The sequence below is a fragment of the Zalophus californianus genome, chromosome 9 (genome assembly GCF_009762305.2).
Source record: "Zalophus californianus isolate mZalCal1 chromosome 9, mZalCal1.pri.v2, whole genome shotgun sequence".
In the NCBI taxonomy this organism is placed as follows: Eukaryota; Metazoa; Chordata; class Mammalia; order Carnivora; family Otariidae; genus Zalophus; species Zalophus californianus.
In genome coordinates, this window is record NC_045603.1 from 19,888,633 (window position 1) to 19,910,040 (window position 21,408).

Genomic DNA, 21,408 nt, shown 5'->3' on the forward strand with positions numbered 1-21,408 from the left:
TTGGCTATTGTGGACATTGCTGCTATAAACATTGGGGTGCATGTGCCCCTTCGGATCACTACATTTGTATCTTTAGGGTAAATACCCTGTAGTGCAATTGCTGGGTCATACGGTAGCTCCATTTTCAACTTTTTGAGGAACCTCCATACTTGTTTTCCAGAGTGGCTGCCCCAGCTTGCATTCGCACCAACAGTGGAGGAGGGTTCCCCTTTCTCCGCATCCTCGCCAACATCTGTCGTTTCCTGACTTGTTAATTTTAGCCATTCTGACTGACTGAGGCGGTATCTCATTGAGGTTTTGATTTGGATTTCCCTGATGCTGAGTGATGTTGAGCACTTTGTCATGTGTCTGTTGGCCATTTGGATATCTTCTTTGCAGAAATATCTGTTCATGTCTTCTGCCCATTTCTTGATTGGATTATTTGTTCTTTGGGTGTTGAGTTTGATAAGTTCTTTATGGATTTTGGATACTAGCCCTTTATCTGGTATGTCATTTGCAAATATCTTCTCCCATTCTGTAAGTTGTCTTTTGGTTTTGTTGACTGGTTCCCTTGCTGTGCAAAAGCATTTTATGTTGATGAAGTCCCAATAGTTCATTTTTGCTCTTGCTTCCCTCGTCTTTGGCAATGTTTCTAGGAAGAAGTTGCTGCAACTGAGGTCGAAGAGGCTGCTGTCAAGGCCCACTTCTCGCTCTGGAACCATTTGCTTTTCCTTTGTCATTTGTGCTTTGGGTGAGAAGGTGGAGTCTGTCGGTCATGCTTAATAAAGGACCGACTCCCATTTCATACAGTGTGCAAACATTCAGCCACAGGCATTAAAAGAAGGAGTAAATAACCTGCACCCTGCACCCTCTCTTTCTCCTCTGTCTCAGACGTACATTCTCTTCCACAGGTTTAGTGGCAGGAAATGAATTTCAGACGTGAGTTTCAGCTTCTGAGTCAGACTGTATGTAGATCACTTTATGCCGGTGACAATAAAGGGTGGTTTTACCAATGGTCTTTTTAATGTTTTTCAGATTGGCTTTTGTGGAGGTTTAGTATTGACCAAAGGTCTCTTCCCATAATCCTGCCTTCGACAAATGGTCCCTGAGATACTTTCCCTCCTTGCTTATCCAGCCAGGACAACAATCCGGAATCCAGTGTCGTTTTCCTTGTCAGGTGCTCACCTCCATTTTATCGTTGTTCTAAGGCTTTTCTAATCTGTTTTGCTGAATTCATCTCACCTGAAATCGGGCCCACTATGGAATGCCAGTTGGCAACAAGGGTAAAAGCTGTGGCTCTGTGAGCAGGGAGGCCCACGGGGGACGGAATTTAAAAACTGAGGTCCTCTGTGTTCACTTAGAGTTAATGTGCATAGAGAGAGAGTAAGTAAGGCCTTTCAATAGAAGCATTTTGCTTAGTTCACTTAAAAATCAGAGTATCCTTGTTAGTGTTCATTTGTTAACTAAATCTTTATGATTGTTATAAATCAAACTTTATAAATGCTATCATGATATAAAATTAGACCGTTCATTCTCTAAAAATAAAATTTAAAAATGAATATGCCCTGATTTTACTTGTTAGTGAATTCCTCATTTAGTGTATTCCTACAAATCACTTACACACAAAGAAAACACAAAACAGAATCTGTGCAAAAATAAGAGCTCTCCATTTTCTGTAACACCTTTTCTTTTCCATATGAATTTGTTCATGTAAAAAAAGTGTCTACTTGGAAAATTATAAAAACATTGCTACAATGCCATATATGCTCTACATTCTCTAGGAAAACATACCTTTGGAAATAGTACAAGTATTGGGAATTCTTAAAGAAATTCAAGTCGTGGACGTGCCGCAGATACATTCCACTCAGAGCAACACTGAAACCCTGTCTGTCCTCCCTACCGCTTCCAGAAATTGTCTGCGACTCTCACTGAGTGAGATACCATTCTTCTTTCTTCAAACATCATCATTGATTTCTGTGGATATTCTTAGGGTGACACTCTATTCAAAACAAAAGGAAAAGGTTTCAAAGAAAGTAAACCGGTGCCAGCAACCAACTCCCCACAGCTCCACACCGACCCTTCCAAGATGACCTCACTATGGTTTCGGCAGAGTTTGAGTTGGGTCTGAAAGAATTTTCTTGGTTTTCTATATCCTTTTAGCTAAGAATTCACTTGTTTCAAAATGCACGATTTTCTCTGTTCTCAAACCTGTTAAGGTCCCACCTTCTCTGCCTTGGAAACATTTTTCAACAACAAATTTTTATTAAAAGGACATATTTCCTTTTACTTGGAACTAGTCAGCGAGGCCTCCTCAGAAAGCTAATAACCAGGATATATGACTGAGCATTCAGGGGACAGAGAACATATGAAAATGTCATTGTTTGGGAGAACTGTTAGAGATGCTTCCCTTAGGGAATAAACTAAACTCTATGATATTTACATATCTTTTCAAACACATAAGGGTTAAAAGAAAGATAGTGCTCTTACCTTTTTTAAGTGTCAGAAATGTTCTATGGCGTTCTCCTAACCCTAACTGTCAGCAATTTATAACATAGAACCGGTAAATACCTACCTGGAAATCGTGGATGAATGTTAGGAAGTAGAAAATGAAACCAAAGGCCACTGTCCATTCGCAGATTGCACTCACTACGTGATATATATAATCCTAAAAGCAACAATAAAGAAACAGTAATAGCCAAAATACGTTCACTGTAGTGTATGTACTGAAATAAAAAGCTGGTCGGACCAGAGAGGAAAGTTGTCGGGTGAGCATAAGTCAACTCCTTGAGAAAACGCAGTGAGCAAGGGCAGGTGGATGAACATCAGGGCACCTGCCCAATGAGAACATGAACGCAATTATCCCAAAAGTTCTTCAGGCTCTCATACACTCTGGTTTTAAGACTTAGTCTATGCACTTCAAAAAGGCAGAATAAGGGCCACAGAATGGCTGAGACTGGGAAGCAAATTTGGACTCAAGAGAAGAAAAAACTGGGGTGCCTAGGTGGCTCAGATGGTTAAGCGTCTGCCTTAGGCTCAGGTCATGATCCCAGGGTCCTGGGATCCAACCCCACATCAAGCCCCACATCGGGCTCCTGGCTCAGTGGGGAGCCTGCTTCTTCCTCTCCCTCTGCCTCTCTCCCTGCTCATGCTCTCTCTCTCTCTTTCTCTGTATCTCTGTCTCTCGAATGAATAAATAAAATCTTAAAAAAAGACAGAGAGAGAAGAAAATCTTTCCACTCAAGGCGTGACTTGCTCTCCCACTGCTAGGAATCCCTAAGTTGAAATGCATGCTTTAAAAAACATCGAGTCAGCTTTTGGGCCCTTATTAAAAAGAATGAGTGCTCGCATGCAGAGGAGCGTGGCTGTCTTCACTGGGTGTTGTGTTTCTCTGTTACTATAGAAAATGTCCTATCGGAACACATCCACAGAGCAAAGGCTAAGGAGACATCAATATGGTACCTTACCTTATTGGGGGCAGAGATGAGAGAATGGAAAGCAAGAGTGGAGGCTTTAATTGGGAGTTCCTCCTATGGAGGCCAAAGAATAAAAATAAATGGAACTGATGGTTGCAAAAAGAGAGAGGACAGGGAACCCACTCCTAATCAGCTCAATTCCATTTTCACGAAATGAGAAAATATGACCCCCGTGCTGCTTTGAGAGATTAAGAAATCTTAACGTGGAGGCGGAGCAAGATGGCGGAGGAGTAGGAGACCTAGATTTCGTCTGGTCTCAGGAATTCAGCTGAATAGGGATCAAACCATTCTGAACACCTACGAACTCAACAGGAGATCAAAGAGGAGAGTAGCAACAACTCTCTGAACAGAGAAGCGACCACTTACTGGAAGGTAGGACGTGCGGAGAAGTGAATCCGAGGCGATATTCGGGAGGATAGACGGCGGGGAAGGGGCCTCTGCCGGCCGCTTCTGGCAAGTGATAGAGCCGCGGAGCACAAAATCGGACCTTTTAGAAGCCGGCTCCACGGAGGGACGTTGCTCCAGTGGCTAAGCGGGGGTGGAACCCTCGAGGGACAGTGGGGTCTCAGGACCCTTGGGGTCACAGAAAGACCGGGGGAGCCTGAGTGCACCAGAGCTCCCAGGTATCGGAGCGGGGAAGCCAGTTGCGGAGACGGAGCTGAGGCGCGGGCTCTCAGCTTGGGGTTGCCATAAACTGTGATCCGCGGCCCAGTTGGGCCACTGTTCCTGCAGCAGGGACCCAACAGGCGGCAGATCCGGGGAGACTCCCCTTCCTTCCCGGGGAGGAGCGGCGCGGGAACGCACCACAGGGATCTGCTGGGTTTGGAGACTCCACACGGGGTCGGGTGCCACAGATACAAACGCTCGGTCACAGGCCGGGTGAGCACGGAGTGCGGCCGGAGACCAGGGACAAGGGAGTGACTGCTTTTCTCTGGGGGCGCACTGAGGAGCGGGGCCCCGAGTTCTCAGCTCCTCCGGGTGGAGATTGGGAGGCCACCATTTTTGCCCTGGTCCTCCAAGACTGTACGGAGAGCTTGCAGGGAACAAAAGCTCCTGAGATCAAACCTGAGCAGCTTGCTTAGCCCGGACCGACAAGGGCAGGGCAATTCAGCCTCCGGCAAAGACATTTGGAAACCACAGCAACAGGCCCCTCCCCAGAAGATCAGCACGAACAGCCAGCAAGCCAAGACCAAGTTTACCGATCAAGGAGAACGAGAGAACTCCAGCGCTAGGGGAATACTGCACATAGAATTCATGGCTTTTTTTTACCATGATTCATTAGTTCATCAAAGTTAATTTTTGTTAACTGTTTTTTTTTCTTTTTCTTTTTCCCTTTTTCAACCAACATCTTATCAATCTCTTTTTAAAAAAAAAAATTTATTTTTCATTTTTAGAGTCGTATTTTATCACTTCATAGTAGTTACCCTTATTTTTGGCATATATATAAGTTGTTCTCTCTTTAAAATTTTGAGATAGTTTCTTCTAACAGATAAAAATATACCCTAAATCACTAGTGTATGGTTCTGTTCTAGTCTCCTGCCTGATCACATTCTGTCCCTTTTTCTTTTTTTTTAAATCTTCTTTCTTTTTTCGAACAACTTCTTATCTTATCAAGTCCTTTTATAAAATCTTTTATAATTTTCATCTTTACAGTCATCTTCTATCCCTTCATTGTATCAACCCTTATTTTGTACATATATGTATTTCTTCCTTTAAAATTTTAGGAGGCACTTTTTTCTAACAGACGAAAATACGCCCAAAATCTAGTGTGTGGCACTGATCTATGCACTACCCTGATCATATTTGATCACATTCTGCTTTTTTTGTATTGTTCTGTTTTTGTTTTTATCTTTTTTTTTTCTCTTTCTTTTTTCTTTCTTTCCCTTTCTTTTCCCCTGGTTTCAGGTCTTTTCTGATTTGTATACAGTATATTTACTGGGGACGTTGTAAACCTGTTAGCATTTTGTTCTCTCATTCATCTATTCTCCTCTGGACAAAATGACAAGACGAAAAAAATCACCTCAGCAAAAAGAACAAGAGGTAGTACCATCAGCCAGGGACCTACTCGATACGGACATTAGTACGAAGTCGGACCTAGAGTTCAGAATCATGACTTTAAAGATACTAGCTGGGCTTGAAAAAAGCGTGGAAGTTATTAGAGAAACCCTTTCTGGAGAAATAAAAGAACTAAAATCTAACCAAGTCGAAATCAAAAAGGCTATTAATGAGGTGCAATCAAAAATGGGGGCACTAACTGCTAGGATAAATGAGGCAGAAGAGAGAATCAGTGATATAGAAGACCAAATGATGGAAAGTAAAGAGGCTGAGAAAAAGAGGGAGAAACAACTACAGGATCACGAGGGCAGAACTCGAGAGATAAGTGATTCGATAAGACGAAACAACATTAGAATAATTGGGATCCCAGAAGAAGAAGAAAGAGAGAGAGGGTCAGAAGGTATATTGGAGCAAATAATAGCAGAGAACTTCCCTAATGTGAGGAAGGAAACAGGTATCAAAATCCAGGAGGCACAGAGAACCCCTCTCAAAATCAATAAAAATAGGTCAACACCCCGACATCTAATAGTAAAACTTACGAGTCTCAGAGACAAAGAGAAAATCCTGAAAGCAGCTCGGGAGAAGAGATATGTAACCTACAATGGTAAAAATATTAGATTGGCAACAGACCTATCCACAGAGACCTGGCAGGCCAGAAAGGACTGGCAAGATATCTTCAGAGCACTAAACTAGAAAAATATGCAGCCAAGAATACTATATCCAGCTAGGCTGTCATTGAAAATAGAAGGGGAGATAAAAAGCTTCCAGAACAAACAAAAACTAAAGGAATTTGCAAACATGAAACCAGCCCTCCAAGAAATATTGAAAGGGGTCCTCTAAGCAAAGAGAGAGCCTAAAAGCAGCAAAGATCAGAAAGGAACACAGACAACATACAGTAACAGTCACCTTACAGGCAATACAATGGCACTAAATTCATACCTTTCAATAGTTACCCTGAATGTAAATGGGCTCAATGCCCCAATCAAAAGACAGAGGCTATCAGATTGGATTAAAAAACAAGACCCATCCATATGCTGTCTGCAAGAGACTCATTTTAGACCCAAAGACACCCCAGATTGAAAGTGAGGGGGTGGAAAACCATGTACCATGCTAATGGACACCAAAAGAAAGCTGGGGTGGCAATCCTTATATCAGACAAACTAGATTTTAAAACAAAGACTGTAATAAGAGATGAGGAAGGACACTATATCCTACTTAAAGGGTCTGTCCAACAAGAAGATCTAACAATTGTAAATATCTATGCCCCGAACATGGGAGCAGCCAATTATATAAGGCAATTAATAACAAAAGCAAAGAAACACATTGACAACAATACAATAATAGTAGGGGACTTTAACACCCCCCTCACTGAAATGGACAGATCATCTAAGCAAAAGATCAACAAGGAAATAAAGACTTTAAATGACACACTGGACCAAATGGACTTCACAGACATATTCAGAACATTCCATCCCAAAGCAACGGAATACACATTCTTCTCTAGTGCCCATGGAACATTCTCCAGAATTGATCACATCCTAGGTCACAAATCAGGTCTCAACTGGTACCAAAAGATTGGGATCATTCCCTGCATATTTTCAGACCACAATGCTTTGAAACTAGAACTCAATCACAAGAGGAAAGTCGGAAAGAACTCAAATACATGGAGGCTAAAGCGCATCCTACTAAAGAATGAATGGGTCAACCAGGAAATTAAAGAAGAATTAAAAAAATTCATGGAAACCAATGAAAATGAAAACACAACTGTCCAAAATCTTTGGGATACAGCAAAGGCAGTCCTGAGAGGAAAGTATATAGCAATACAAGCCTTTCTCAAGAAACAAGAAAGGTCTCAAATACACAATCTAACCCTACACCTAAAGGAGCTGGAGAAAGAACAGCAAATAAAGCCTAAACCCAGCACGAGAAGAGAAATAATAAAGATCAGAGCAGAAATCAATGAAATAGAAACCAAAAGAACAGTAGAACAGATCAACGAAACTAGGAGCTGGTTCTTTGAAAGAATTAACAAGATTGATAAACCCCTGGCCAGACTGATCCAAAAGAAAAGAGAAATGACCCAAATCAACAAAATCATGAATGAAAGAGGAAGATCACAACCAACACCAAAGAAATACAAACAATTATAAGAACATATTATGAGCAACTCTATGCCAGCAAATTAGATAACCTGGAAGAAATGGGTGCATTCCTAGAGATGTATCAACTACCAAAACTGAACCAGGAAGAAAGAGAAAACCTGAACAGACCTATAACCACTAAGGAAATTGAAGCAGTCATCAAAAATTTCCCAAGAAACAAAAGCCCAGGGCCAGATGGCTTCCCAGGGGACTTCTATCAGACATTTCAAGAAGAATTAATACCTATTCTCCTGAAACTGTTCCAAACAATAGAAATGGAAGGAAAACTTCCAAACTCATTTTATGAAGCCACCATTACCTTGATCCCAAAACCAGACAAAGATCCCATCAAAAAGGAGAATTAGAGACCAATATCCTTGATGAACATGGATGCAAAAATTCTCACCAAAATACTAGCCAAGAGGATCCAACAGTACATGAAAAGGAGTATTCACCATGACCAAGTGGGATTTATCCCTGGGCTGCAAGGCTGGTTCAACATCCGCAAATCAGGCAACGTGATCAAATACATTAACAAAAGAAAGAACAAGAATCATATGATCCTCTCAATAGATGCAGAAAAAGCATTTGACAAAGTACAGCACCCTTTCTGGATCAAAACTCTTCAGAGTATAGGGACAGCGGGTACATACCTCAATATCATAAAAGCCATCTACGAAAAACCTACAGCGAATATCATTCTCAATGGGGAAAAGCTGAGATCTTTTCCCCTAAGGTCAGGAACGCGGCAGGGATGTCCACTCTCACCACTGCTATTCAACATAGTATTAGAAGTCCTAGCCACAGCAATCAGACAACAAAAAGAAATCAAAGGCATCCAAATCGGCAGAGAGGAAGTCAAACTCTCACTCTTTGCAGATGATATGATACTTTATGTGGAAAACCCAAAAGACTCCACCCCAAAACTGCTAGAACTCACACAGGAATTCAGTCAAGTAGCAGGCTATAAAATCAATGCACAGAAATCAGTGGCATTCCTATACACCAACAACAAGACAGAAGAGAGACAAATCAAGGAGTCGATCCCATTCACAATTGCACCCAAAAGCATAAGATACCTAGGAATAAATTTAACCAAAGAGGCAAAGGATCTGTACTCAGAAAACTATAAAATACTCAGGAAAGAAATTGAAGAAGACACAAAGAAATGGAAAAACGTTCCATGCTCATGGATTGGAAGAACGAACATTGTGAAGATGTCAATGCTACCTAGAGCAATCTACACATTCAATGCAATCCCCATCAAAATACCATCCACTTTTTTCAAAGAAATGGAACAAATAATCCTAAAATTTGTATGGAACCAGAAGAGACCCCGAATAGCCAGAGGAATATTGAAAAAGAAAAGCAAAGCTGGCGGCATCACAATTCCGGACTTCCAGCTCTATTACAAAGCTGTCATCATCAAGACAGTATGGTACTGGCACAAAAACAGACACATAGATCAATGGAACAGAATCAAGAGCCCAGAAATGGACCCTCAACTCTATGGTCAACTCATCTTTGACAAAGCAGGAAAGAATGTCCAATGGAAAAAAGACAGTCTCTTCAACAAATGGTGTTGGGAAAATTGGACAGCCACATGCAGAAGAATGAAACTGGACCATTTCCTTATACCACACACAAAAATAGACTCCAAATGGTTGAAAGACCTAAACGTGAGACAGGAGTCCATCCAAATCCTAAAGGAGAACACAGGTAGCAACCTCTTCGACCTCAGCCGCAGCAACTTCTTCCTAAAAATATCACCAAAGGCACAGGAAGCCAAGGCAAAAATGAACTATTGGGATTTCATCAAGATAAAAAGCTTTTGCACAGCAAAAGAAACAGTCCACAAAACCAAAAGACAACCGACAGGATGGGAGAAAATATTTGCAAATGACATATCAGATAAAGGGCTAGTATCCAAAATCTATAAAGAACTTATCAAACTCAACACCCAAAGAACAAATAATCCAATCAAGAAATGGGCAGAAGACATGAACAGACATTTTTCCAAAGAAGACATCCAAATGGCCAACAGACACATGAAAAAGTGCTCAACATCGCTCGGCATCAGGGAAATCCAAATCAAAACCTCAATGAGATACCACCTCACACCCGTCAGAATGGCTAAAATTAACAAGTCAGGGAACGACAGAGGTTGGCGGGGAAGTGGAGAAAGGGGAACCCTCCTACACTGGTGGTGGGAATGCAAGCTGGTGCAACCCCTCTGGAAAACAGTATGGAGGTTCCTCAAACAGTTGAAATTAGAGCTACCATTCGATCCAGCAATTGCACTCCTGGGTATTTACCCCAAAGATACAAATGTAGGGACCCGAAGGGGTACGTGCACCCCAATGTTTATAGCAGCAATGTCCACAATAGCCAAACTGTGGAAAGAGCCAAGATGTCCATCGACAGATGAATGGATAAAGAAGAGGTGGTATATATACACCATGGAATATTATGCAGCCATCAAAAGGAATGAGATCTTGCCATTTGCAACGACGTGGATGGAACTGGAGGGTGTTATGCTGAGTGAAATAAGTCAATCAGAGAAAGACATGTATCATATGACCTCACTGATATGAGGAATTCTTAATCTCAGGAACAAACTGAGGGTTGCTGGAGTGGTCGGGGGTGGGAGGGATGGGGTGGCTGGGTGATGGACATTGGCGAAGATATGTGCTACGGTGAGCGCTGTGAATTGTGCAAGACTGTTGAATCACAGGTCTGTACTTCTGAAACAAATAACGCAACATATTTTAAGAAAAAAGAAAAAGAAGAAGATAGCAGGAGAGGAAGAATGAAGGGGAGTAAGTCAGAGGGGGAGATGAACCAGGAGAGATGATGGACTCTTAAAAACAAACAGGGTTCTAGAGGGGAGAGGGTGGGGGGATGGGTCAGCCTGGTGATGGGTATTGAGGAGGGCACATTCTGCGTGGAGCACTGGGTGTTATGAACAAACAATGAATCATGGAACAGTACACCAAAACAAATGATGTAATATATGGTGATTAACATAACAATAAAAATTTAAAAAAAAAGAAATCTTAATGTGTGTGTGTGTGTGTGTGTGTGTGTCGTGTGATCTCTCCTGATTTTTAAATGTGGTAAATTACTTTAAAAGCATTTTTAAACACCATCCAAAGGTGGCCTGGGTGGCTTAGTCAGTTAAGCGTCCGACTCTTGATCTCAGCTCAAGTCTTGATCTCAGGGTTGAGAGTTCAAGCCCAGGTTGTGAGTTCCACACTGGGTGTGGAACCTACTTAACTATAATAAAATAAACACTGAGTGCAAACTGCATGTCTGCATTCTGACTTGAGCCCACATGCCAGATTAGGCCTGTGGACTGTCATCAGTTCTCTGATTTCAAATAGTGAACTATTTTTTTTCAGACTTCACTCTGCTCTGCTATAGGTTACACACATGAACACACAAATATGGTGGGTTGCAGGTTGGTTCCATGGTGACAGGTGCTTTCTCTGATCCAGTGAAGATTTCACTGCAGTGCATCAAACTCTCACAGACAGCACTCCTCACTCTCCCCATGCATGTTCATATCCATCCCGGTCCTCATCCAGCTCACACCAGGAGAACCGATCAGCCTGCTCTGGGGGTAGAGAACTGAGGCCCCACCTCCTTTTGGTGACCATCCTTTATCGTTCGATTTCTTTAGCATATTTAATGAAAGCACACTGAACTAGGAGTGCAGACTCTTCCACTACGCTTGTGGGAATGCAGGCAAAGCTCTAATCTCCTTGCTACATGACATGAGAGAATGATATTAGAATTCTCACCATCCCTACCAAGTAAGTGAATGCACAGGAGTGTGCTACACAAGCTCCCAAGAACGCCACAGAAGTTTGGGGCAGTACCTAAGCCGTTATTCCATTCAGTGAATTAATGTAAAGGGTTTTGTGTGCATTCATTGATACTGGGACCAGAAAGCAATACAAGAGCAGCAATGGTAATTTATGGCATGAACAGGAAATGAGGTACTTTTCACATTTTTAAGATAGAAAATGAAATGAAAAACAATTTTTAATTGCCTGGGGGATATACTCTGATGAATTCTTCCCAGCAGCTGGTTTTGTTTGATTTGTGGTGGAAGGTCTCCCTCCAGTGGCTGAATTGGTAAAGTACATCCAAAGCCGCCCTGCTGTGAGGTCTCGCTTTCAGAAAGGACTTTTTTTTTTTTTTTTAACTTCTGCCTGGATCATTCTCTTCCTCACCACCTCCAGTCTCTCCAGAGTCTGAAGAGGGTGAGGAAGAGCATGAGCCCAGGGCAAGGAGGCAGAGGGAGAAGCGGACTCCCCGCTGAGCAGGGAGCTGGAAGCAGGGCTGGATCCCAGGACACTGAGATCGTGACTTGAGCTGAAGGCAGATGCTTCAGCGACTGAGCCACCCAGGTGCCCCTTCTCCGTTGTCTCCTGCAGGCTTCCATCACATGCCAGAACCCTGCCGTGGAAAATCCCCTGATCCCACTGGCCCTCTAGCCACCATGTCATTTCTCCTCTTCCTCTCTCCTCCAAACATTCATTGGTGGCTGAATGAATGAAACCCCTCTCACCCTTTCTTTACCCTCCTGCAATTGGCCTAAAGCCAACATTTTACTGAAACTGCTTTTTGGAAAAACATCAGTAACTACCCTGCCCCTTGAAAAACAAACTGCTGTTCTCCCACCAACTCCCCTCTCCTGGGCATCATTCATTCCCCATATGGCATCTAGATGAGCCACCACTATGCGTACCTCGTGGCATGAGTCCATCTCAATTCCAAACATTCAATTCCAGGTGTTCTGATGTTTGGGCTGGAAATTACCACTCCACCCTGTGCCCTGATGGTTCCCAGTACCCGCACGGGTCTAGTCCCACAAGTAACTGGGCAGTTCTCCTTAATGTTTCACTATAACCTCAGGTTCAACAGTTCTAAACCCAAACCCACCCACCTTCCCTCATGGAATCATTTGTTCCTGTTTGGGACTCTGCTTCTCTCTGCTCACAGGGACAGATTCTTTGCTTCCCCCAAGATAATATCTGAAAGTCCTCTTTGATTCTTCATGTCCTTCTATTCTCATGTCTGTCACTTGCCAACGCCCATAAATATTTCCCCTTTGTACTTCTACCCTAGGCTAATCTTTTTTTATTCACTATTTTTAAGTTTTTAATTTTAATTTCTGTATAGTTAACATACAGTGTTACATTAGTTTCAGGTGTACAACATAGTGATTCAACACTTCCATACATCACCTGGTGCTCATCACAGCAAGTGCCCTCCTTAATCCCCTTCACCTGTTTCACCCATCGCCCCCCACCCACTGTCCCTCCGATAACCATCAGTTTGTTCTCTATAATTAAGAGTCTGTTTCTTGGTTTGTCTCTCTCTTTCTCACTTTTTTTTTCCCTTTGTCCGTTTGTTTTGTTTCTTAAATTCCACATATATATATGAGTGAAATCATATGTTTTTTGTCTTTCTCGGACTTATTCGCTTAGCGTTATACTCTCTAGCTCCAACCATGTCATTGCAAATGGCAAGATTTCATTCTTTTTATGGCTGAGTAATATTCCATTGTGTATATATACCACATCTTCTTTGTCCATTCATCTATGGATGGACATTTGGGCTACTTCCATAATTTGGATGTTGGAGATAATGCTGCAATAAACATAGGGGTGCATGCACCTCTTTGAATTAACGTTTTTGTATTTTGGGGGTAAATACCCAGTACTGTGATTACTGGACCATATGCTAGTTCTATTTTTAACTTTTTGAGGAATCTCCATACTGTTTTCCACAGTGGCTGCACCAGTCTGCATTCCCACCAGCAGTGCACGAGGGTTCCTTTTTCTCCACATACCCACAAATACTTGTTGTTTTTGTGTTGTTGATTTTAGCCATTCTGACAGGTGTGAGGTGCTATCTCATTGTGGTTTTGATCTGCATTCCCCTGATGATGAGTGATGTTGAGACCCCTAGGCCAATCCTGATTTGAAATCTAAACTAGAGAACTGCCTTCTCCCTGCCACCCTAACTCCAGGCTCTCCCCTCAGTCCTTTATCCCAGGGTTGCTTCTGACTAATAGGTACCCGCTAATACTCTTTCAATGTACTTGCCTGTTCAAAAGCCTTCAATAGCTTATTTGGGTCACCTACGTGGGTAGGTGAGAGAGACTCCTGTCTCTCTGCCTACCTCTTACAGCTTTGCACAAACTCCTCGCCCGCACAGATAATTTATTCTCCAGTTCATCCTGAAACAAAAGCCCTCTGTGCTGGAGCAGGTCTCATCTTCTCTGCTTACCACTCCCTGTTTCCTTGGACCTCCATACACCTTAATTCACAGCAGCCCCTACCATTAAGTGCCTGACCTCTTTTGATGAGGAAATTCAATTAGGAACTCAAAATTTTGAAAATAATTCCCAGGAACCAGGTTCAGCAATCATAATGAAGACGAGTTAAATTTTACCTTTTCTTTGGGATTCCACTCCAGCTTGGTTATAGAAATTAGTGAAGCACAGGCAATCACTAAAAAAGGGAAATCGTTAAGGAAGCTCCAAAAAAATACAGGTCTTTTAATGTTAAGACTATTCTTCTAATAATCATCACACCGTGTGAAAATGTTAATACCAACATTTCTGCAATCAGAAATGTTATGTCAGCTTCTTATAATCTCAAAGCTTAAGTTCAATTGTGATAGCATTTAAATTATAACATGGATTTATAGTCGTTCTTTAGCAATACCTTTTCGGTTACGTATAGTCAAATTTTCTTCTGTGGCTCCATTTTGCTCCACTGTGCTTTTTAAATTTGGTCAAAATGACAGTTGGGTACTTTTTCCTTAAAATACTATTTTCCCTAAACAAAAGTATTGAATAAAAATACTCTTTCCCTAAAATCCTATTTTCAAGGCAACAGCTTTAAGGAAAAATTAACATTTCAAAGTATCAAAGCATCACAAACTACCAAGGTCCTTCTACAAAAACAAGCTACAGATTCACATTACTGTCTTTAAAAAAGACTTATTCCATCAAGTCCTTGGGTATAAACGGAGTCCTTCCTTCCCGGACTAAAGGGTTTACAAATCAAAGAGATACATCCTACCTCTGACCTAGAGAGGCCAAACAGTGCCAGGGACTGAGGCTAGAGCCTCCATGGGCTGTCGGTAAAAGAGTCGTGACAGCCATTCTGATGGAGCTTATAAAGGCAAAAGAGAAAGCTAGAGATGAGATGATCTTAAAATGCTTTTGCAAACAGTTATGAATTCAAAGCTTTGAGTCAATGTGAAGTTTAGAATTCCCTCTGAATTCAGAGTCAGCACCTCCTCTCCCTGCCCTCCCTACCCCCCAATATTTTGCAATTCTTAACACTTCTTGTTTTCTCAAAATAAAAGATTCCCTGATCGTGTCATTACCATATTTCTGTTTCTAATAGTTTAAAAGCGTCTTAACTCTTTGTTCTTGAGTCCTATCTTCTGTGCACCAGGTACCATGCTGGTGGGAAGGAAGGGGGAGACAGAAAATTCTGGCAAAACAGACTTGGTGTCAGCTCTTGGAAACATCACAGCCTTGTCGGATGAAGCCCAGGGAATGTGCTGCATTAAGACAGAAAAGAATAGGGCACGATGATGACTCAGAGGGAAAATTATGAATTCAGAGTGGAATGGGATTTGAGGAGTCAGGAAAGTCTTCACTGAGTTGAGCCTAATGTAAGTTGAGGCCTGAGGAGCTCTCTAGAGCAGCGTCACCCCAGAAATTAATGCCAGCCACATGTGTAATGTAAAATATTCTTTTTTTTAAAGATTTTATTTATTTATTTGACAGAGAGAGAGAGACAAGGAGAGAGGGAACACAGGCAGGGGGAGTGGGGAAGGGAGAAGCAGGCTTCCCGCCGAGCAGGGAGCCCGATGCGGGGCTCGATCCCAGGACCCTGGGATCATGACCTGAGCCGAAGGCAGATGCTCAACGACTGAGCCACCCAGGCGCCCCTGTAAAATATTCTCCCATGGGCAAATAGCCTCTCCTCTGCTGCCCTACCCGCTTCTCCCTTGTGGTGTATTCAATAAACTTCTATCTCCTTAAAAAAAAAAAAATTCTACTAGAATAGCTACACTAAAAAAAAAAAAAAACTAAACTAAAAAGAACCAAATGAGGGGCGCCTGCCTGGCTTAGTTGGTAGAGCATGTGACTCTTGATCTCAGGATTGGGAGGTTGGGCCACATGTTGGGTGTAAAGATTAGTTAAAAATAAAATAGAACCAAATGAAATTAATTTTAATAATATCTTATCTAACCCAATATATCAAAAATATTATCATTTCAACATGTACTAATATAAAGAATTAATAATGAGATATTTTACATTCTCCTTTTCTTCTTCTTAAATCTTTGAAATCAGTGTGGTTTTTACACTTAGCTGCATGTCTCCATGTGAACCAGCCACATTTCAAGTGCTCAGTAGCCTCATGTGGTTAGTGGCTACCGTACTGGACAGCTCAGCTCTAGAAAACAAGGTGGAGGAGGAGAATCCAGCCAGGGAGAATAGAATGGCCAAAAGCAGAGAACAGGAAAGGGGCAAGTCCAGGGGAGACCATGTAAGAATGAGGTCAAAAATATAGGCAGTCTCATGGGGCACGTGGGTGGCTGAGTATGTTAAGCGCTGACTCTGGGTTTCAGCTTAGGTCATGATCTCATGGGTCGTGAGGTCAAGTCCCACATGGGGCTCTGAGCACAGTGAGGAGTCTGCTTGAGATTCTCTCTCTCTCTCTAAAATAAGTAAATCAATAAAATCTTAAAAAAAATACTCAATAGGCAGTCTCAGGTTATGCGTCTCAAGCGAAGGAACCTGGGCTCTATGCTGTTAGTGATTTTGTGAAGGCTTTTGAAAGTGTTAGAAGCCAGGTGCAAGATGGATAGTCTCACAGGCAGGGCCTAGAAGCAAGATCCTAGCAACTGCCTCATCTATGTTTCAGTTTCTTCATTAGTCAAGTGAGGATGTTTCACAGAAATATTACAGTAACAAGAGACAAGGGCATTTTAAAGATACTTTGAAATCTTTGGAAAGAAATATAAATACCATGCTAATGCTTAGGACCAAAGACCTTTCCATACGGATTAATTCATTCGAGTTGATTTAATACAGGCACATGACCTGCTTCTGCTTGGGGATGCTATCCCTTGGCATGGCTCCTAAGAACCACCTAGAAATGGGAGCTATTTGTATGTGAAACTCTTAGGGCCGAAATGCTTATTCTTGCTAAAATTCTCTCCGATTTTAACATCTAAAGATGTGCCTCTCAAGTTGGAAGCAAGCAAAGGTTTCCTACACCAAGAAACTTTGGCTTTAACACTACGAACACTGCTACTATAAATTCTACAACTAACACAAGCTAAAAGTTTTAAGTAGATATATTTGGAGAGAAACATGAGTGTCTTCAATCCATAAATAGGACAGGGAAATTGCGAAGGAACTATCTTTGTAACAAGGGTATGTATTTTGTTTAAATTTCTCAACAGTAGGATTTGCTTCCTCTGTGCTTAGAAATTTTGTAACTAAAAATTTCCTTCCCTAAGATGATTAAAAAAAAAAAACCCAAAACCGTACTTAGGCTTCACATTTTGTATAGCTTCTGTTTTAAGAGAAACGCAAAACTTACTATTTAGAAGCACATGGTGCATTTTCACTCAAGCTTGCCCACTTTATACCAAAACGGAATCCAGACTAACAAAGTTTCCGCTAATAAAATAGTTGCTATTTTCCTACAGTCTGACAGGAATCACCATCTTTTGATGGCTCTGCAGTTTTTCTCTGATAGGACTGCAGATGGTATTTCGAAAGATGGGAATTTTCCACATCTTAAAGACACAGCTTTTTTTTTTTTTTCTGTTAAATGCCTCTAGAAAGAGAGAAGGATCAAGCTTTCATTTCCTTTAAACCAGAACGCACAGGCATATAAATTGATACTTTCTTTTCACATTGTTGAATTAGAAAATGGAATGAGATTTCATTTTGAAACTGGAATCAGTGATAACAAGAGAAGGCTAAATGTATTTCAACTGCCTTAGAAATAAATGAGAGAGCTTTTTAAAACCTCTTAACACAGACGGGTAAATCAAACCACCTAATGAATCATCAACGTGCAGGGTGAGGGCAGAGTACTGGCTCTTGGGACTTCACAGGGCTGTTACTTTAAGTACAATATCAATATTTGGTGCCTTTGACCAAGCACTACAAAGAAAAATAAATATTTTCCCATTGCTTACGAAACTTTCCCTGTTGGAAGGAAAGTAAACAGACTAAAGTGTTTCGACATGTTTCCATTCTCCTTGCACAGGTTCCCCCCAAAGATTGTTTTGATCTAACCAGACAATGTTGAGATATTTTCTTAACGACTACACTTTTCTCCCAATTGTTCTCCTGAAGCATGTGGAAACCGGGCTGTTAACCTTTGCTTTTTTTCATACTCTTTTGGGGGAGTGGGAGAAGGGTCAAGCCCGTGAAGACACTGACAAATGTGTAAAGGATACTGGGGACCACGGCTGCACAGGAAACAGCAGAGATGGCCAACCGCACGTGGCATGTGGACAGGCTGTTCCACTGGGGACATGATTTGTAAGAGATGATGGACTGCAGGAGCGTGTAGACCACACCGCAGACAAAAGCCAAAAGGGCGCCGCCATCGTGGACCACGGGAACAGCTAACTCCTAGAGAGAGAGTCACAAAGAGCTGTTACTCTGCGTGAGTCTGCACGAGTCTGCGCGCAGCAAGACCCATGCCCCTACCCACGCTGGGCTACTCAAAGCCACCGTCATCACAGGTGCACCTACCACTCCTTGGAGAATGCAGTTGCCTGCAGAGGACTACCAAGAGAAATGCCTTCCAGACCCTAAAGTAAATGCTCTTAGTTGTTCCACAGCAAATGGGGGCACGCTGCACAAGGACAGAGGGATGTCTGCCTCAGAGGTGGGAGAACTGAGTACCGAGGGCTTTGGAGTGCAGCAGAACTGGATAAAAAATTTCAAATCTGCCACTGGACTCTGTGACCTTAGTTTATAACCTCAATTTCTGTATCTGTAAAATGGGCATAATAATTCCAGTCTTGCAGGTTTGCAGTGAAGATTATATGATGAATTCCATTTAAAAGTATACAACTGGTTCCATGAACATGCCCAGCGTGGATTTCAGGCTCCCTGCTCCCCAATAATCTCTGTCTTCCCCAGGCACCCCACATGCCAAACAAATGTAAGTAAAGACACTGCCCTTGCCATGCAAAGGCAGATTCAAGTCAAGGCCCTGTGCCCCCATCCTCCCCCAGCCATTTCAACCAGAAAGCACCCCTACACCCAGTCTAGGCACAGAATCTGGTATTGATCACAAATATGCTCATGATGGACCATTCAAGGAGCTCACTTTAGGCTCCTTTCAAATGTGCAATGGGCACCTACCTTCTGGTGTAACAATGATGTTGTATTGAGCAATGGATTGTCTCTGCTTGAACTTGAAAACGTGAGCTTTGCAAAGGGGCAAGTTAAAGTATTGTCCAAGAGAGCCTGGTTTGGGTCCTAGACCCCTACTGGCCCCAACTCACTACCCACACCCTGTCCCTCCCAGATTTTTCTTTGATCTGGACCCATCCAGCCTTGCCCAGAACCAGGGTGTTCTCCATCTGCTCACAAATAAACTGTTATCAAGTCTTTATTGTCCACATGGGAAAGGAAGATTAAAAAAAAAAAACTTTCAAACTTCTTTTCTTTTTTTTAAGATTTTATTTATTTATTTGACAGAGAGAGAGAGAGAGAGTACAAGTAGGGGGAGCAGCAGGTAGAGGGAGAAGCAGGCTCCCTGCTGAGCAGGAGCCCTGACACAGGGCTTGATCCCAGGACCCTGGGATCATGACATGAGCTGAAGGCAGATGCTTAACCAACTGAACCATCCAGCTTGATCCCAGGACCCTGGGTCAAACTTATTTTCTAAGGAAACTTATTTCCTGGTATCAAACCTACTAATATAGGGGAAAATGCACTACTTGATTTATGTTATAATAAAATATGGCTGCATTAACATTCTGCAACACGGAATATCAATTACACACTTATTAGGTATAGATTCTTATTCCTATGATACTTAACATGGGCATATAGATTTAGGAAGATTATATATGAAAAATAAAGCACATTCTATGCCCTTTAAAATATTTATATACCTTTAAGTACTTAAAGAATTTTAAAAAACCACTAAACTGTACACTTAAAAATGGTTAAATGGCCAATTTTTTAAAAAGATTTTATTTATTTATTTGAGAGAGAAAGCTAGAGAGAGCGAGCCTGAGGGGGGGAGGGGCAGAGGGAGAGGGCAAAGCAGGCTCCCTGCTCAGCAGGGAGCCCCACACAGGGCTCATCCCAGGACCCTGAGATCATGACCTGAGCCAAAGGCAGATGCTTAACCGCCACCCAGGCACCCCTAAGTTGGCCAATTCTATGTTATATATGTATTTTACTACAATGAAAAACAGCAATAATTCAAAGAAAATGAAATCACTCTCAAAAAGATGACTACACCCCCATGTTCACTGCAGCATTACAACAGCCAAGACATAGAAAAAACCTGTGTCTGTCAAAGGATGAACAGATAATGAAAATGTGACACACACACACACACACAATTATTCACCCATGAAAAAGTAAAAAATCTTGCCATTTGTGACACACAGATGGATGCTGAGGGCATGATGCCAAATGAAACGAGTCAGACAAAGGCAAATACTGTATGATCTCACTTATATGTGGAATCTTAAAAAAAAATAAAAAACTGAACTTATCGATACAGAAAACAGATCAATGGTTGCCAGAGGTGAGGGGTAGGAGTGGGGACGGAGGATGGAGGAAAAGGGGGTCGAAAGACTGAAGCTTCCAGATACAAAGCCTGAGGATGTAACGGGCAGCATGGTGACCGTAGTTAACAATGCCATATCGTATATTCGAAAGTTGCTAAGAGAGTTGTCATCACAAGAAAAAAAAATTGTACCTGTGTGAGGTGATGTACGTTAACGAACTTATTGTGATCATTTTGCAATGTATATACATGTATCACATCACTCTGTTACACACTAATACAAGGTTATATGCCAAAGATACCTCAGTAAAACTGGGGGAAAAAAAACAATATAAAACCAACAGTATTAAACCAAATATAAAACCAACATTAAACCAATAAAAGAATGAAGACACAGATCTTTGCCCCCCTTTGAATGTTAGGCACATTTGGGCAAGGGAAAATGAACAAAAAGAAAGGCGTCCACTGCTAATGAGTAATTTTCAGGAATAATGTTCTGAGATTCTTGATGCTTTCCATGCGCTGTTTTCTTTTTTATGCTAAGTAAATCAACATCCTGCATTTATATACTCTGTTTCCTCCAATTGCACTATCAGGGAATTTGCTTCCTCAACCCCCTTCTATTCAACATATCCTTTAGGATCTTCATCTGCAAATTCATGGGCCCCCACATTAACCCTGCCATTACCGGATCAGAAGGTCCTTGAGTCAGCAGGAGTTGTATTTGGATGTGCTTTTTCCCCCTGTGAAGTCTTTTTGACTTCATCAAAGATGTCTTTTTTTTTTTATTTTTTTATTGTTATGTTAATCACCATATATTACATCATTAGTTTTTGGTGCAGTGTTCCATGATTCATTGTTTGTTCATAACACCCAGTGCTCCACGCAGAACGTGCCCTCCTCAATACATCACCAGGCTAACCATCCCCC

The 21,408-nt window shown here is 41.8% G+C and overlaps 1 protein-coding gene across 1 annotated transcript in view; it reads right to left on the reverse strand.

Moving 5' to 3' along the window:
• Positions 1-544: 544 nt before the first annotated feature.
• The window catches only part of DRAM1 (DNA damage regulated autophagy modulator 1), a 42,479-nt gene continuing 21,615 nt past the window's right edge, over positions 545-21,408 (reverse strand). The window contains exons 4-7 of the mRNA XM_027593327.2: positions 18,173-18,350; positions 14,117-14,175; positions 2,552-2,644; positions 545-1,978 (exon numbers count right to left, since the gene is read on the reverse strand). Coding sequence (XP_027449128.1) covers positions 1,934-1,978; positions 2,552-2,644; positions 14,117-14,175; positions 18,173-18,350 — 375 coding nt within the window. The 3' untranslated portion in view covers positions 545-1,933. The remainder of the gene's footprint in view (positions 1,979-2,551; positions 2,645-14,116; positions 14,176-18,172; positions 18,351-21,408) is intronic.